The sequence below is a fragment of the Scardinius erythrophthalmus genome, assembly GCF_964197995.2.
Source record: "Scardinius erythrophthalmus genome assembly, chromosome: 15".
Classification (NCBI taxonomy): domain Eukaryota; kingdom Metazoa; phylum Chordata; class Actinopteri; order Cypriniformes; family Leuciscidae; genus Scardinius; species Scardinius erythrophthalmus.
In genome coordinates, this window is record NC_138235.1 from 24,615,678 (window position 1) to 24,633,629 (window position 17,952).

The following is a 17,952-nucleotide window of genomic DNA, read 5'->3' on the forward strand; positions in this document are numbered from 1 at the left end:
GATTTACCACTGTCCACTGTGATTTACAGAATATGTATTGGATTCACATTTATTTACACACTCACACACACACACACACACACACACACACACACACACACACATAATATATATATATATATATATATATATATATATATATATATATATATATATATATATATATATATATATATATATATATATATGAATCCAATACATATTCTGTATTTTGTTATCTGGTGTATCTTAAATGTGCTGAGATAATGGAGAAGTCGCTAGTATGAAACTGCATGGACCGAGTCTCTTACACAGCATGTTATCAAATATTTCAAGAAGCACAGATACAGCTTAGACACGCAAAATCTATATTTCATATATATATATATATATATATATATATATATATATATATATATATATATATATATATATATATATATATATATATATATGTGTGTGTGTGTGTGTGTCCCCATGAGGATGTTTCTGAAAATGTAAAAAATGTTCATGTGATGGATTAGAAGATAGCCATACAGTTTGTATAGTATAAAAATAAATTATGTCTATGGAAAGTTCCCATAAAACATGCAAACCCAATGTGTGTGTGTGTGTGTGTGTGTGTGTTAATATTAATGGTTTAACCTAGATTTGTATAAATATGCATAATTTGCTATGTATAAAAATGAATCATTTTTGAGTAGCCTTTTGAGTATTTTGTTTTCCTAATTTTAAGAGTTCATACTTTGAATTCAGAATAAACATGTATTTTAATTTTTAATTTAATTCATTATTATATTTACATTATTTAAAGATGACTCAATTTGATCATTTGCCATACAATTTAAATGCAATCTATAAGACGTCATATCTGACTGGAATCGTAAAAGACTGAAATATTCTTCTGAGTTTACTTGATCTATTTTCAAAGATACATTTTCAGATTAAAATAATGTTATTTTGTGGTCTGGGATTTTCTGGTTTATGGCTGATTTTGGTGTATTACTGTTCACTTTAGTGTTCATCGCTTGGGAATGTTAGAGCCCAATGTTGGCATCTGCAATGACTGCGTATCACTGCAGAGGACAGCCAAAATGAGAGCTTTTTTAAACCCGCACAGACCTGACTGTAAGGACACACACCTCACCACAATCCCCAGTGGGGTGTTCAGCCCTCGACCTGCTGAAATAAACAGCTGAGGATCTCTGTTTAAGTTGATGAGGTCCAATCAATTTGATTAATGAGTTGCTGAAGGAGGAATAGGAATGAGAGAATCTGCAGTGCTGCACTGCAGGAGGGAGCGGATACCGGTCAGACAGAGACCCCTGCTGTCCGTGTGACACTGATCAGTGTTTGGGGACGCTGCTTTTTCTCAAAAGTGATTCTGTAGGCCTGAAATACATTTTAAAGAATAGATCTGATCGATAGGCTACTCAATTGGAAAGTAAAATGATTGTTTAATTTCATTATTTGTTTGATGGTTTTCAAATGGAGTCTTAAAGTTGCAGCCAGGAGGTGAAGAAGTCAAGTTAATGAAAGCTGCAACTGTTTAACAAAAACTTTAATTGTTTACTGTGACCTGCGTTTTACAGTGAAATCACATCAACTGCACAATTGGCGTCAGTAGTGAATTATTAATTTGAAATTTGCCTCTATCTAATTTCCAAGTAATTGTTTTATATTGTTTATTATCAATCTGGAAGCCCATCAGGAAATACCCTGGATCATGTCTTTTGCTCGTGTCTCCTGAGTCATCATGTCCCACTATCATGTGTCTGGATCATGGTCTGGATCATGTCCCTTAAGGGTACATGTGCCTAGATCATTTAGAATAAGTGCCAAACAGGGAGCAGTAGTAGCTATTTCGAAAAAATTGGTAAAGAATTTATTTTAATATCATCGCTATGCTTGTTTAAAAGGAACACGCGATGGCAGTTTGCACAAATGGTTCGCTCATTTGAGTCGTTTTTTGTTATGTTTTTCCAGAATGCGTCAAATGAAGCCTGAGCACGATACATCGGTTCGATCTCAAGCACTGAATCGTTTGTAGGTAGGCTTACTTACTTTATAAGGCATAGTAGAACAAAAAGAGCGCTGGATAAAGTGGAATATTTAGCTAAAATCCACTAAAAATCCTACTAGTAATTAACAAATTCTTTCAGATCAACAGCTTGTGAACAACTCCATACAGACACGAAAGTGCTTACTTGCATGGTAAACCGTTTTTTTTCCAGCATGTATAACAACTATAGAAGCCTATAGTGCAAACACTGTACACATGAATATGGTTATCAAAGTTCGGAACAAGATGTTATTAAAAAAAGAAAAATGCTTTTTCAAAACACGTGCTTTTGTAGGTGTAGACAATCACCCAACACCTGACAGGCTAAAGTTTTATTCCTGTAGGGGTAATAAGTCACAAAATAATAAACCATCTCCAGATACATCACCCATTTTTATAATAGATAATATCTGAGAAAAGATGGTTGTTGAGAAACAAGGGAACAGCATATTCAAATTATTATTATTTTTAAATCTAATAATTAAAGGGAGCTAGCCCTGTTAGCTTGTTAGCTTGGAAAGCCGCATTTTTAAAGTATCTTCCCCAACACTGGTGCCAAAGTAAGTTTATCACTGATTCTGTGCTGTTTGGAGACGATAATAAAACAAAACAAAATAATAAAACTGAAATGTCATGTTTTAGATGTTTGTGTTGATTTAAATTGTGTATTCATGTAAAATAATGATATAAATAGCCTAAATATGCTGTGCATATGCATTCAGTGCAAAAAAAAAAAAGGCCTACTACCTAGAAGGGAATTGTTAGTGTTGCATTTTCAATTTTACACTGTATATTGGTCTTGATAGTCTTTTATTTAACTTTGTCAGTCTATTTAATCTATTTCACCATCTGTATTTAGGATTTATAATTTTATACTATTGCTATACCAACCTAGAAATGTTCAATAAATATTCCTGAATTGCACATTGTCTATTTAATTGCATAGCAATAGAAGATATTGTCTCCTGAAATAGTGCAAGTTATGATTGTCCTTTGCTGGGAAGGACATTTAGAGATTGGACTTCTTCAGATTTTAATCGGTTTAAGACCCTGTTATACTGATACAAAATGCTGAGCAAAAATACCACATTCATTTGGCACATAGAATTTTGCATTTTTTCCCCAACTTATTTGATCAACTCAGCCGTAGTGGGACTGAGAGAATTATATATGAATATTCCTTTTCGAAGTGTTATGGAAATCCTTTTATTCCTGACTATAATGTTTTTTCTTTAGCACCTGACATTGAGTAATTATTCAATTACTAACTCCAGAATTTGTTCTGATAAGTGAAGGTATTCATTTTTAAGCACAGAGATTTACCATTATTTTCTTAACTCAGGTGTAAACCAGAGATCGTAATTATAAATAGGGTCTTAATTAAAATATGCTAATTTGCAGGTTGTGCATGAAGCCCTGAATCGAGTATGGGGGTCTTTTGGAGGACAACCAGCAGTGAGACCTGAAAATCTTCAAAGGATTTTCATCTTTATTTATGAGAATCTATCCTAATTCATGTTAAATATAAAAATTATAATTTACCTGTTGTTATTTTACATGGCATGGGAAAGTGTGAGTTACATATTTTGAGTAAAGGCAAAAACTACTTGTCATGTACACTTGCATAAACAGTTTTCACCTATAAGGGGTGCAAATGTTCTCCAAAGATATTATATGGTTTTCTTTTTTAGTCCTCTCAATTCTAAAGCAGACAAACTACCCTCAAATACCCTATAATTTTAAATTTTAAATAAAAAGTTTTATTTACATTATACATGAACAGTACTAGCGCTCCAATAAATTACATAATTAATGTCATGCGGTCCTTTACAGGTGCAGATAGGAATATAGCCAGTTTACTTTTATCTCTTTATATCTGTTGTTTTAATACTAAACAACTTTCACCTTGGTTTTCAGGGTTGGCTCCAATGTCCAAAGTACAATAGACAGAAAAAGCAGTGATTTCTCTTCGCTGGTGTTCTTTCTAAACATACTGTAGATTTAAAGCATGAAGGAAGAGATGAACATGGAGAAACATGAGAGGAAGGGGGTGAGTACTTTTTACTAAATATTATATTTCTGCAACAAATAAAATTAAAGCACGTGTTTAACGTTACGATACTCCCATTTTTAATAGCTAACAGACAGACAACAATTAACTGAATTGTTAGTCTTCCAATATGCTGCAGCAGCTTCCATGACTTAAAATGAATGTTTAAATTAGAATTTTGGTAGCATTTACATATTTCTGAACTTCATGCAAATTTGCAGAGGGTGACGCTGATCCTGGTGGCAGCTTCTTTGATTGCCGGGTTTGGTTCATCTTTTCAGTATGGATACAATGTGGCTGTGATCAACTCACCTGCCCCGGTACTGACTTTATATTATATTATATTATATTATATTATATTATATTATATTATATTATATTATATTATATTATATTATATTATATTATTGCATATTTAAACATTCACCTCTGCTGAACTTTACTGAACTTTGGTATTCTGATAAAAGGCGATGAAGCTTTTCTACACCCAAATATATGAGAATCGTTATGGTCCAATGTCAGACGGTCTCCTGACCCTCCTGTGGTCCGTTACTGTGTCCATGTACCCACTGGGTGGGTTTTTCGGATCTCTAATGGTAGGCCCATTGGTGAACAAATTCGGAAGGTAATTGAGGTTGTAAAAAAAAAGAGTTGTTTTTTCCAATAAATTGCATTGAATCCCATTCATCATTCGCCCTAACTGAGGTCATTTGCTTACAGAAAAGGCACACTCCTGTTCAACAACATCTTCTCTATTGTTCCTGCTATAATGATGGGTGTGAGTGAAGTGGCGGGGACATTTGAGATCATCATTGTTGCACGCTTTTTAGTGGGCATTTGTGCAGGTCAGTAGAATATTCCACCTGTCAGTATGGATCAGATATACTGTATGTGTTAGCATGACAGTGTGTGACCGTGTTCTCCAGGCCTGTCCTCCAATGTGGTGCCTATGTATTTGGGAGAGATCGCTCCCAAGAATTACAGGGGGGCCGTTGGGATAGTGCCACAGCTTTTCATCACCGTTGGCATCCTTGTCGCCCAAGTGTTCGGCATTCGCAATATCCTAGGAAATATAGAAGGTAATGCAGTGTGCATGGGATGTTTGCTGATTTTTTTTTTCTTCGGACTGTACAGTGCAAAAATTGCCACTATTGCTGTGCTGTTTCTGAGTGCAGTTGGAAAAAGCGTGCCCCTGCTGCTCATGGTGATGTGTAATGTTCTCTCTTTAGGCTGGCCCATCATGTTGGGTCTCACAGGGATTCCAGCTGCCATTCAGCTGCTGCTTCTGCCTTTCTTTCCCGAGAGTCCACGTTACATGCTCATACAGAAGGGGGATGAAAAAACTGCCAAGAAAGGTACAGAAGGAGTTATTTTGGTCTCCCATGTCAGAGAACACAAAGAAAATGTCCGTTTCACAGCGGGATGTGCACCAACGATGAACTCATCAAGATTGCAGAGGTTTTATGATGGAGTAGGGCTGGCTTTATCAAGTTTATTTTTTTATGTTAAGAGTTTACAACATTTGGACACTCAACTTGTTAGTTCATTGTTACAGCTCAAGGTCTTGTGTACCCTGAACAAAAAAATTTTTGTCCTTTTCTCTCTTTCTCTCTCTCTCTCTCTCTCTCTCTCTCTCTCTCTATATATATATATATATAGTGTGAATACAGGCAAACACTTTCTAATCATTTGTTTTTGCCATTATTTCTTAAATATTATTCGATTGATGCAAATGGCTACATCAATGTCATCCCATACTATTCTGAGTTTTAGTGTTTTAGTAATGTTAGAATATGCTTTATACACAGACTGTCTTGAGTGTGCCATTGAATCATTCACATTCATTCAATCGATTCTTTTTAAAAACACTAATTCATTCAGGAACTAAACAATTGACTGGTTTTATGAGTGCGTCATTGAATCATTCACATTTATCCAACCGATTCATTCAAAAACACTGATTCTTTATGAACTAAGCAAGTGACTCTCTTTATGAATGCATTATTATCATTCACATTTATTTAACCTATACATTCAAAAACACTGATTCAGTAAGGACGCAACACCAATAATGTAACTCAGAGATGCAATGGCTCATTCTGCTTCAGTTTAGTTTAGATAGCAAAAACAGACGACGTAACCGACAAAATTGTTAGCCTACTCAATATTAACCTCTTGTTCACTGAAAAGCAATATCTCACTAGCGACCGTGCTGTTGGTCTGAATATCAACAAAGCAGTGTTGATATTCGATATTCTCATATTGTGTTATTGCTCGTGTGATACTGCTTAAACGAACACTCTGATATGTTGTGCTGTGTTTTAGACCTGCAGCGGCTGCGGGGCTGGGAGGATGTGGATGAGGAGCTGTGTGAGATGCATGTTGAGGATCAGTCAGAGCGAGCAGAAGGTCGACTCTCTCTGCTCAACCTCTTCACCTTCCGCTCACTGCGCTGGCAGCTGCTGTCTGTAATCTTCATGAACATGGGTCAGCAACTGTCAGGAGTTAATGCCGTAAGCACCGCTTTGAAACAGCACACAGAGAATAATTTTTAAGCATGTATTTCAAATATGTTTTGCTTAACTAAATCCTAACTTTAACCCCATCTTCAGATTTATTACTATGCTGACAGCATCTATAGCTCAGCAGGAGTGACGGACGATCACGTTCAGTATGTGACACTCGGAACAGGAGCTGTTAATGTCTTCATGACAATAGCAGCTGTAAGCCACTTTTGGTGCTCTTCATAATTTGATACTCCCTCTTGATACCCCTCATTTACATAAAAAAGTAACGTGTAAAAAATGTGATTTTCTGTAGGTGTTCATAGTGGAGAAATCTGGCAGAAGGTTGTTGTTACTGATAGGCTTTGGCATCTGCTGTACAGCCTGTGTTGTCCTGACCATAGCGCTCTACTTCCAGGTATAACAATGCTGTACTTACTCCAATACCGGCCAATATTAGGCATTTTTAGAAACTAAATTGGATATATACAGTATATATATATGCCAGTATTGTATATTTAATTGTGCATGACTGCGTGCTGTGTGTTTGTTTGCCCTGCCCTGATTTTACATTTAGATTAAAGATTAGTTAATAATAAAATAATGCTCTAAATGTAATTTTTAGCAAAAATCAAAATTAATTTAGAATTTTCATACTGTACATTGTAATGTTGTAATGCGTTTAAAATAAGATTTTAGTTTTTTTTTATTTAGACAAAATGATAGAATATTTTGACACAATATTTTAATATTAAAATATTATTAAAATGTAAATATTATTGCCTAAATAATGTCAGAGTAATATTTTAATATTGTTATGACATTATTTAGACATAATATTTTAATATTAAAATATAAATAAAATTAAAACTTTATTGTCTAAATAACGTCCAAGTAATATTTTAATAGTATTATGACATTACTTAGACATAATATTTTAATATTAATATATAAATAAAATTAAAATGTTATTGTTTAAATAGTTAAATATTTTAATATTATTTAGACATAATATTTTAATATTAAAATATATTTAATCTTAAAACAGTATTGTCTAAATAATTTAATAGTAATATTTTAATGTAGGTCTTTTATTGGATACTGTCCATTGCATATTATCTGTATCGATCAGAATTTTAATTTCAGTCCAGCCCTAATACAAGTGCAAAGGGTTCAGATAGGCTCATTATTATGACCAATCAAATTCCCTTTAACTGAATTAGTGAGTTTCCTTATGTGGCCTATTATGATTGTAATAAATTCTTGTTTATAGACAGATGGCTGTAAAAGCTCAGTCCCAACAGAGATTTTAATTTTAGAGCCATGAATGTGCTGGCCTGACAAATTTGCCTCTTGGGTCTATGTGAAATGCAAGGCTATAAATGTGGTTGAATAACTGCTGTACATTCCACCCACAGAATACTATGGACTGGATACCCTATATCAGCATCGTTTGTGTCATTGTTTACGTCATCGGACATGCTATTGGCCCAAGTGAGTTCACGCCAATCCCGTCGGGGCATATTGCAGATGCACGGGGGGCTCCCTGCAATGCATCTCAATAAATTCACTCCCTCCCTTTCATTTTATTGTATTCCTTGGTGGGGAATGGCAATATATTTATGCTGCAGTTTCTTGGATTTTACATTAAAACCCTGGAGTGAATGTAAGAGAAGTGCTTTAAAGTGGCTGTAAAACAGATTGTAAACGCAGCAAAGTGCTTCAAGCAATCTCTTTTCTCGCTGCCTTTAGAAAGATGAAGTGTTTGACGATAGACCGTCTAGTTTTGACAGCTTTTGCTGCATCCCTTCGCAGGTCCTATTCCTACTGTAATCACCACAGAGATGTTCCGGCAGTCTTCTAGACCAGCAGCCTTTATGGTGGGCGGCTCGGTTCACTGGCTCTCAAACTTCACTGTCGGCCTGGTCTTCCCTTTTCTAGAGGTCAGAGGTCAAATGCAACACTAACAAACATTCACAGTATTGCACCAATTGATTGCACCAAGTTGTTAACTTATTAATCAAATCCTAAATTACCGTTATGAAACTTGTGGATCATCAAATAACAACAAAAAAATGTATTCCTTATTTGCGTCTACAGAAAGGCCTGGGTGCGTACAGCTTCATCATTTTTGCTTGCATCTGTCTCGCCACACTTACCTACATCTGGATAGTCATTCCAGAGACCAAAAACAAGACCTTTCTGGAGACCAGCCAGCTTTTTGCTAAGAGAAACAAGGTGGGAATTGTGTTAGAGGGGGAAGACTCTGAGATCAAAGAGACGGAAGGGGAAAGCAGCGGACAGGAAATTAAAAGCTCATTTTTCTGAATGGGTAGGGGGTCAATCACACAGGACACGCTCTTGCATTCGTCTGCAATGCTTTGAAATTGTTTTGACACACTTTTACTTTTCAGTGTCTCATGCCTGGATTGTTTAACTCAAAAACAGGTCCTGTATTGAAGCACTAAAAGGTAATATTGTGCCTTTTCATTGCACTCTGTATTTGTGTTAATGACAAATAAGAATGATCAAGAAAGAAATGTATCTTTTATTAAAAATCATGGTTAAATGCACCAAATTCTTAGAAATGTACTCTTTGTATTCAAATTGTTTTTTCATATTTTTGTAAAACATTTATACCAATTTCAATAAAAGTTTAAACGGAATAATGATGCAACCATGAAGTAGACAAAAAGTAATATATAACAAATGTTTTTACATTTATGGTAAAAAGTCTTGCATTTTTTACAGTCTGAACTAATCTTGCATGTCATAAAGGACAAATGATCTGATCTTTTATACAAACCTTGAGGGTCTGCAGGGATCCTCTATAATATAATCATCAGTTTTATGTTTTTTCCCCCCTCTGTATATTTCTGCACGTTCATTGCATCATATGACTTCACTGCTTTTTTCCTTTTCTAAGGAATATAATAAAAACATATTTTATATTAAGATTTTTTGCCTAATTTTATTTCAGAAATTAGAAACATGCTCTTCGTTGATATTAAAAGTTATTGTGAGGGCATTTTGTATAAATATGGAGATATTTTGAATAAATTTTAACATATTTTAAAATAGATTCAGACATACAGATTTCATTTGACCATTTATTGTGTATAAAACATTCTGTTTTTATAAAGCACAATGTTAAGAATGCAAATGTTGTTCATTGAAATTCTTCAGATATGATTCACATTATACAATTGCGTAAAAATACATTGAAATGCTTTTATCTAAAATACTGAATAGAATATAGCAAGTAGAATAGAATATATCTTTCAGCTTTAAAGGGACAGTTCACCCAAAAATGAAAATTCTGTCTCACCCTAAAGTTGTTTCAACCCTGTATGAATTTCTTTCTTCTGCTGAACACAAAATAAGATATTTTGAAGAATGTCAGTAACAAAAGAGTTGATGGGCCCGAAAACAAAAGAGTTGATGGGTTTACCAATGATTACCCATATTCTTCTAAATATCTTCTTTTGTGTTCAGCAGAAGAAATTAATACAGGTTTGGAACAACTTTAGGGTGAGACAGAATTTTCATTTTTGGGTGAACTGTCCCTTTAAATTGCCGTTATTCCCCTAGGAGAGAGTATACAGTTCAAGATGGCAGAGCTAATAGTGCTGATATTGACATTCGTTTAAAAAGGTTCTGAGCCTGTGGCGCTCTTTTTCTTTCTTTCTTTCTTTCTTTCTTTCTTTCTTTCTTTCTTTCTTTCTTTCTTTCTTTCTTTCTTTCTTTCTTTCTTTCTTTCTTTCTTTCTTTCTTTCTTTCTTTCTTTCACTCAGTGGCAAACCTGCTCAGCCTGCAGCTGAACTCCTCCATACAGACTGAGCTGAGTGATTCCCCAGCTCAGGACATTCCCTTTCACCTTGCCATTATCACACAACATTTGCTCACCAATGTCTGCCGCAGTCAGCACATAATCCCATACATTTACATCGGTCATGTAGCCAACAAAAGCATCGGTATCTGAGATCCCCAAATAGCCATCCTGGTCCTTTCCCAGAATGAAGGTTCCTCCAGCTGCAATGGTGTACCCTCTCCGAATGTAGCGTTCTTCCCCGACCAGTCCGTTCACCCACAGTTCAGCCCCTCCGTTATGTGACGCCCAGGTAAAGCAGTAGTTTGTCCAGTCACGGGATTGACGTGCAAATGGTAAATTAACAAACTCGTCTCCGATCCAGAGTCCCACTTCAGAGCCCAAAGTGATCATGAGCTCATTGTCATATGTAGTGGAGTAAGACAGCACAGTGAGGTCTTTTTTGGGTGGTATACGGACGTTCATGCAGGCTGTGAAGGATTGGAGGTTCATGGGATGGGATAAGTTCACCATGGCGTAGCTCTCCATATTCTTAGTTGGGAAGTACAGGACCAGTGGTGATAGAGGTTGCTGGCCTTGTGAAGAAAAGGTAACGTAACTTCGCAAGTTGATCAATTTGAAATCTCACTTGGTTACATTTGCTGTCATGGTATAATTGAATATCTACTGGTTCTAAAACTACAGTTGCACCCATTGCGAAAAATACTCACCTGTACGTGTAGTCGAAGGTCCTTGAAAAGGATACACCAAATATCAATGACAAAGCTCATTTTAACTCAGAAACAGATGATTAACGTATATTGATAACCACACACCTCACATTTAAAGGGACAGTTCCCCCAAAAATGAAAATTCTGTCATTATTTACTCACTCTTGTGTCATTGCAAACCTGTATGACTTTCAGTCGTCCATGAAACATGTTTTTGCAGAGTATCTGAATGTTTCATGCAATGAAAGTGGACGGTGATCAGGGGCTGTCAAGATCCAAAAAAGATTAAACATAAAAGCATCGTAAAAGTAGTCCACGATTCATACTCTATATTCCAAGTATTCTGAAAAGTGTTGTTATTTATTAAAACTATAAAAACGATTTAAAAATTGTTTATTTGAAAAACTTAAACCTAAAAAACTAAAATTAAAATGTTGCCCCTTCAACTACCTGAACCAACTATGATACTATGATTATTAAAGTATATATATATATATATTTAAATAACAATAAAAATGACAACAGCACTTAACAAAATTACTAAAACTTAAAATAAAATGACACAGCTTTTATAGCCATATGGTAGATTTGTGTGAGGAACAGTCACACAAATTGAAGTCGTTATTCGCTGCTTGACGGCTTTGGTCACCATTCACTTTCATTGTATGTAAAAGAGCAGCTTGTACATTCTGCAACAAATCACTCCTTTTTTGTTTCACTGAAGAAAGAATGTCATATTAGTTTTGAAAGACATGAAGATTTATTTTTATTTTTTGGTGGACTATCCCTTTAAGATTACCTGTAATCTTGACATTTCTCATGAAAAGTTATACCTGGAACCGTTTTTTTGTCCAGTGACACAATAAGGCTCTCAATCCTTTTAAGCTTAGACTCAATCTCCTCTTGACGGCAAAATCCTGCAAGAAACCAAAGAAGAGAGAGAGAACATACTCAGGCACTGCAGACCTAACAAAGAGTTTTTTTCCTAACTGCTGGAATGGATGAAGCTCTGCCCTAACCTCCTTTGCCCAGGCGTGGGAGGAAAGAGGACTCCACAACTCTGTCATTCAGAGGCTGTGCCATACGGTAGTCATTCCACAGGGTCTTATTTTCATAGTCCATTAATGTGCTCTCCAATTTCCTGATCTGAAGGTCATCGCATTAAGAGTTAAGGAAACAGCTAAAAAGATCGAAAACTATTTCATGTGAACTTTTTAAGGCACCTGATTGTGAGAGAGGGTGATAGGCGTTTCAAACACTGTCCACAGAATGCTCTCGTGGCACGGTGGTGTGGTGAGGGAGCCCTGATATCTGAAAAAGTGACTGAGGTTCTCTGGGAGCATGGAGCGTACATTCAAGTTAGTGATATTCATGGCCTGACCTGCAAAGAGCAAGAGAAAAATATATAGAAAAAAAGTGCATAGACGAGACGCATGAGCCACATAGAATAAAATTTTTTTGAGATTCTAATCCAAAATGTTTTGCATTACCTGCATACTTGATGTTTGCCAGATTTGCAATAAAATCACTGTAGTACGTGTTCTCAAAATGCCCATCCTAAACAAAGCATCCATATATCAAATATACCGCTACATGCAAAACACTATATTTGATTTATATATATATATATATATATATATATATATATATATATATATATATATATATATATATTACACAATGTTGAACGTGATCAACATCCTTATTGATCCTGTAACAACATTCCAATCAACCAATCAGGTTTGAGGGATAGGTTTACAGTTAATGTCAAGTTTAGGCTTCCAACAAGGCTTAGGGGCTTATACACATTCTTATTCACTCTGTGATCATTTCTCTCTGATTTTAGTAGGTTTAGGGGTAGGAATAGCATTAGGACTATGTTTTTGGACAGGAATGTTTTTCCAGGATCAACAAAACATGATCCAGGAACATGTCTTGGCAAAATCATGGCGATCATATATGCATGTATATATGTATATATGTAAGTGAAATTATTGAACTTAAATATACAAGCTTGATAAAAATTATCATTCTAGAAGAAACTTTCAGATGGCATTTAGAGGTTTTTGCATCTGAACTCTTCATATATATATATATAATTTTATCATTATTGTAAAAATATAGTGTAAAATTATAATCTTATAGATTTTTTATATATATTTTATTAATATTTAAGTATATTTACATATTTGTAATACATCAAAATATGTTATATTTATAAATATATATACTTTAATATTAATATACCATTAAATATATATTTATATTTTTTTTTACAAATTTTTACAATTAGTTGAAACGAAAACGAAATAGTAGCCTACATAAAATAACATAACTAGTGCCATGTTGTTAATTGCTCTTAAACTATGCGCAGTTGCTTAAGCCATTCAGGTGTAAACATTCAGATAAAACATTATGTAATGGTTTCATGAACACACTATTGATCATTATTAAAAGCCCAGCTATTACCCAAGCGATTGCAGAGAAAGACATGCAACTGAACTACATATTGCAGAATACTAGAATGCCAATAGTTGTGTTACTAAAACAATGACCTCCCCCATTTAATGGAAGTGGGAGCTTGTGACCTGCACACAATCTTGTGGGAACAGAATGTCAGGCAGTAGGCCACCACACAGCGGTCTGATCAATTAACCCATTTAGTTCAGAGAACGCAGATGTCTAACTTTACTCAAGTTGCTTCAGGCAATGTAGGGTAATATGGTGCACAGCCCAGCTCTTAAAAGAGGATTCACACAGACAAAAATGAACATTTTAGTTTCGTTTTTTTTTCTGTAGTTATTTATATTTGCAGATAATTTGCTTTCCCTTATTTCCATTAGATGGCAGCATTGCATCAAAATAAATGAATAAATAAATAAAAACATTATTCCACTTTCCAACAAGATGAAAAATCATATATAGCCAATCTTACCTCATAAAAAAAGGCTAAAACTGCAAGACCATCTGGTTTATCTACGGCCTCTTTGAAGCTACTGTACTTTTTAGAGTTGTAGTGGACCACGTGGAGCTGTGACACAAGAAGTCAAAGAGAAAAGTGTTAGAAACTGCAATGCAAATTGAGAACTGAGAAGTTCAAATGTATGTTACACAAACAAGCCCTTCTGTATTGCTATACTAAAAGTTTCTCAATATTCTTGAGCAAGTTAAATACAGCCAGGAATAATACTTCTAATTCAGTAAGAACAATGATAACTGCATATTTGTCTAAAATAGATCCCAACATATTAACATTTCAGGCACATGTCCAGCAGCACTTGAATGGATAAGTCCCCAGCCCAACAGTCACTAAAGAAAACAATGCCTTAAAAATACACCACTGCTATATTTACAACCCGGACATCTCCAAATGTTATTTAATGTGTCAGGCCTAAGTGAACGATGTACTTCTGCCATGTAGCGGATGCCGTCCATTGTGTGCTCTGATCCACTGGCCTCCAAGTCCCAGCCTCCCCAGTGCAGATGCATTTGGACTGCAGTGTAGTGGTCTGGAAACCCCTCGGTAATCATCATAGTCTGTGGCAGCTGAATCTCCACTGTTAAAAACAAACAGGATTCATGAAAACCTAACCTAACCTGTGAAGGTTAGATAGAGTAAGACGAGAGAAGCATGTATTATATAGCCTACAGACATAAACTGCAAAGATGCTCTGTTATTACAAAATAGATAGGCCTAAGTATTTTTTGACACGAGATGGCGACAAAGCTTAAGGTGTAGGTAGATAACAGATCACCAAACAGTTGCAGGTGGTATAGAGCCTACTGATTTAAAAGTAAATAAATAAAAAGAGTAGCCTAAATCTCCCATTCAAAAGAGGTGTTTTTAATTCAAGGATTCATACCAGAATGTCCATTGTTCTTCATGAGAAAGCTGCCGTACATGTTCTCATACCCTGTCAGCTCGAGCTGTAGCATTCGTGGATTGTAACGCACTTTGCGGCGCTGGATGTCAATGGGAGACTGTTTAGAGCCGCCGCACTCCGGAAACTTTTCTGCCCAGTGCTTCTGATCCAGTTCTCCTTCTGTATGAAAAAGTGAGTCATTTAAAATAGTATGCTACGACGGTGGGGCGGGGGGCATTACTTGACAGACTGCATTCCAAAAATTACCGCTCTTAATATGTTATCAGATTTTTAAAACGTTAAAAATAGGGGTAAAAAAAAAAAAACCGTTAATAGCCTACCCCAGAAATACAATATTTATCTTTTATGTGGGCATCAGTACTCGTAAGGTTGATGGTGTGAATATTTGTAACACAAAAAAAAAGAGAAAAAATGAAGCGAGCACTTGCCTGAATAGGTCCACTTTTCTCCATCTATTCCAGCCGATGCAAAATTCACCAAACCGGCGTATAACAGGACTACAAACAGCTCCATGCTGAAAGTGCACTCAGTCTCAGGCTGTTCTCTCGTTGCTGTAAAGAGGTGCTACTTCTGCCTGAGAGTGACATCGATTGCAACGGTTTACACCCAGAATGCCAAAGGCGTGTAGTAACATGGCCATTTACAGAAGCTTTGACGAATTGGCAAATACTGTTTGAGGCAGTTAATTTTCAGAATCACCAACAGGTCAGTCTGGTTTTGTTCAGTGGTTTCCCCTTTCCACTTTTCATGTTTAATCTTAATCGTATTACACTCTAAAAATGCTGGTTTGTTTTAACCCAACTTTGGGTCAAATATGGACAAACCCAAATGTTGGGTTAAAAATGTAATGTAAAACATTAACCCAATGGCTGGGTTTGTCCATATTTGACCTAAAGTTGGTTTAAAACAACCCAGCATTTTTTAGAGTAGGCCTATATATATATATATATATATATATATATATATATATATATATATATATATATATATATATATATTTATTTTTTTTATTTTTTTTTTATTAGAAAGGGTTACCCTTAACATCTATTTAAAATCTACAGTGCTATGCATAAGTTTAGACACCCATGCTAAAGTTGACTAAAAAGAGGAATTAAAAATCATCTTTTGGAAACTGAACTTAATGCCTTAATTAAAAAAAATAGGAAAAATCCAACCTTTAAGGACACCAATTTTCTTTGTGAATGAATAATGTATCGTAAATAAATAAATGTTCTTCCTTAAAATACAGGGTGCATAAGTTTGGACACCCCTGTGTTAAATTCCCATAGAGGCAGGCAGATTTTTATTTTTAAGTATTTAAAAAAAAAATTTTTTTTAGGATACTATGCATCCTGATAAAGTTCCCTTGACCTTTGGAATTAAAATAGCCCCACATCATCACATAGCCTTCACCATTCCTAGAGATTGGCATGGTTTTATTTCATTTAGCCTAATAGCTGGTTTGATTTGCATTGAGAGATGATCTTATAGAAAGTACTCCATGCCAAACTCTAGGTATGGTGAAGGCTATGTGATGATGTGGGGCTATTTTAATTCCAAAGACCAAGGGAACTTTATCAGGATGCATAGTATCCTAAAAAAAAAAAAAAAAAAAAAAAAAACTTGATACATTATTCATTTACAAAGAAAATTGGTGTCCTTAAAGGTTGGATTTTTCCTAATTTTTTAAATTAAGGCATTAAGTTCAATTTCCAAAAGATGATTTTTTATTCCTCTTTTTAGTCAACTTTAGCATGGGTGTCTAAACTTATGCATAGCACTGTATTTAAAATATGCCCACATGAGATGAATATATCAGTTGCCTAATAAAAGCTGATTTATTTTAGATCATAAAATAATAATAACAACAATGGGAATTAATAGACTAGGCCTAATGAGTTGCAGACATCATTTCGTAAATCAGTATTACACAAGTGTGACTATTTATCAGATAATCTTCTACTGTAGGTTTAGGCAATAATCAATGTCACAATCGCATTTCAGTAGTTTTTTTTTATATATATAATATCAACACTATAGCAAGCATGGGCAAAACCGATAACAGGGCAGCTGGTAGCAGACTCTAATCACTCAAACTTTTGTCAAGTTTCTTGCTAAATCAAGCGTCTGGTAACTCTTTATTTTGCAGTTTCATTGTTACACATGTTACATGAATTTACATAGTATTTACTATAAATTATGCATAATTACATGCAACTAACCCTAAACCAAACCCCAACCCTAAGTATATGTAGTTAATTATTATTACACAGTACTTAAATGCTTAATAACACTGTAACACAGACACCTTAAAATAAAGTGTAACCCTATGTCTTATCCTGAATGAAGAGCAAATATGTTTTACTCATGAATAAAGATGTTTAACAGACATGTACACCGTTGATGACAGCTGTCAAGACTTGTTTTTACAAGTTGTTCCAGGGAAATGGAGAAACTGGAGACAAAATAGCCTAAGAGAGACTGCAATGACAAACAATACATTGAACAGTGCTTAAAAATATTATTATAAAACTAACATTGTGACATTTTTATTTCAAAGCACTGAACCTACTGAAAATATTTAACAGAAGTAACAGTGGAAATATGCTGTTTCTAAAGATGAAGTAAAACAATACACAAATAAATAAAAAATCGGGTAGACAAAAGTATTTGGGATGTCCCAACACTGTTATTTTAATTGTCGGATGTGGAATCCACTTCAAAGAGGCCTGGCAGTGATTAAACGAGGTACTCATGAGTGAGAGAGGTCAAAGGTTACTTTGAAGACTCTAGAGTTTAGTAGTTGATAATGAAGTAAAGGTGCTCCAGTCAGTCATGTCAAGAGCTCCTCGTATACTGTCCATTACTCATAGACCTCTGTGGAAACATGTATGGGGTTTGCAAAAGCCATAATAGTAGCATATTTGCAGTGAG

General features: G+C 35.0%; 2 protein-coding genes across 8 annotated transcripts; one reads left to right on the plus strand and one right to left on the minus strand.

The window, feature by feature from the left end:
* The first annotated feature begins 1,799 nt into the window (after nt 1–1,799).
* slc2a5 (solute carrier family 2 member 5) lies at nt 1,800–9,548 on the plus strand. Of its 6 annotated transcripts, none has more exons than XM_081387401.1 (14): nt 1,800–1,855; nt 1,966–2,029; nt 3,959–4,091; nt 4,313–4,411; nt 4,559–4,716; nt 4,812–4,936; nt 5,018–5,170; nt 5,321–5,446; nt 6,417–6,604; nt 6,704–6,814; nt 6,912–7,013; nt 8,014–8,089; nt 8,411–8,538; nt 8,696–9,548. In XM_081387401.1, the coding sequence occupies exons 3-14, from the start codon at nt 4,050–4,052 to the stop codon at nt 8,921–8,923; spliced, it is 1,536 nt and encodes a 511-aa protein (XP_081243527.1). In that variant the 5' UTR covers nt 1,800–1,855; nt 1,966–2,029; nt 3,959–4,049; the 3' UTR covers nt 8,924–9,548. The 6 variants fall into 6 exon arrangements, with proteins under 6 accessions (XP_081243527.1, XP_081243529.1, XP_081243528.1 ...); XM_081387403.1 differs by having other exon boundaries at nt 1,804–1,855; nt 1,966–2,025; XM_081387404.1 differs by lacking the exon at nt 1,800–1,855 and adding an exon at nt 3,443–3,496.
* Nucleotides 9,549–9,830: 282 nt separating this feature from the next.
* On the minus strand, nt 9,831–15,600 carry ca6 (carbonic anhydrase VI). Of its 2 annotated transcripts, XM_081387676.1 has the most exons (10): nt 15,447–15,589; nt 14,998–15,177; nt 14,543–14,691; nt 14,070–14,165; nt 12,625–12,691; nt 12,358–12,515; nt 12,154–12,280; nt 11,968–12,051; nt 11,135–11,155; nt 9,831–10,999 (listed from the first exon to the last, which is right to left on the minus strand). In XM_081387676.1, the coding sequence occupies exons 1-10, from the start codon at nt 15,529–15,531 to the stop codon at nt 10,386–10,388; spliced, it is 1,581 nt and encodes a 526-aa protein (XP_081243802.1). In that variant the 5' UTR covers nt 15,532–15,589; the 3' UTR covers nt 9,831–10,385. The 2 variants fall into 2 exon arrangements, with proteins under 2 accessions (XP_081243802.1, XP_081243803.1); XM_081387677.1 differs by lacking the exon at nt 11,135–11,155 and having other exon boundaries at nt 15,447–15,600.
* Nucleotides 15,601–17,952: the final 2,352 nt, after the last annotated feature.

Excerpts from the sequence above, each read along its gene's own strand:
- slc2a5 (XM_081387401.1), top strand. The coding sequence starts at position 4,050 with ATGAAGGAAGAGATGAACATGGAGAAACATGAGAGGAAGGGG. Across the intron at positions 6,605-6,703 it reads AACTGTCAGGAGTTAATGCC|ATTTATTACTATGCTGACAG; the intron begins GTAAGCACCGCT and ends CCCCATCTTCAG. Across the intron at positions 7,014-8,013 it reads CCATAGCGCTCTACTTCCAG|AATACTATGGACTGGATACC; the intron begins GTATAACAATGC and ends TTCCACCCACAG.
- ca6 (XM_081387676.1), bottom strand. The coding sequence starts at position 15,531 with ATGGAGCTGTTTGTAGTCCTGTTATACGCCGGTTTGGTGAATTTTGCA. Across the intron at positions 14,166-14,542 it reads GCATCCGCTACATGGCAGAA|CTCCACGTGGTCCACTACAA; the intron begins GTACATCGTTCA and ends CTTGTGTCACAG. Across the intron at positions 12,052-12,153 it reads CCCACGCCTGGGCAAAGGAG|GATTTTGCCGTCAAGAGGAG; the intron begins GTTAGGGCAGAG and ends GGTTTCTTGCAG.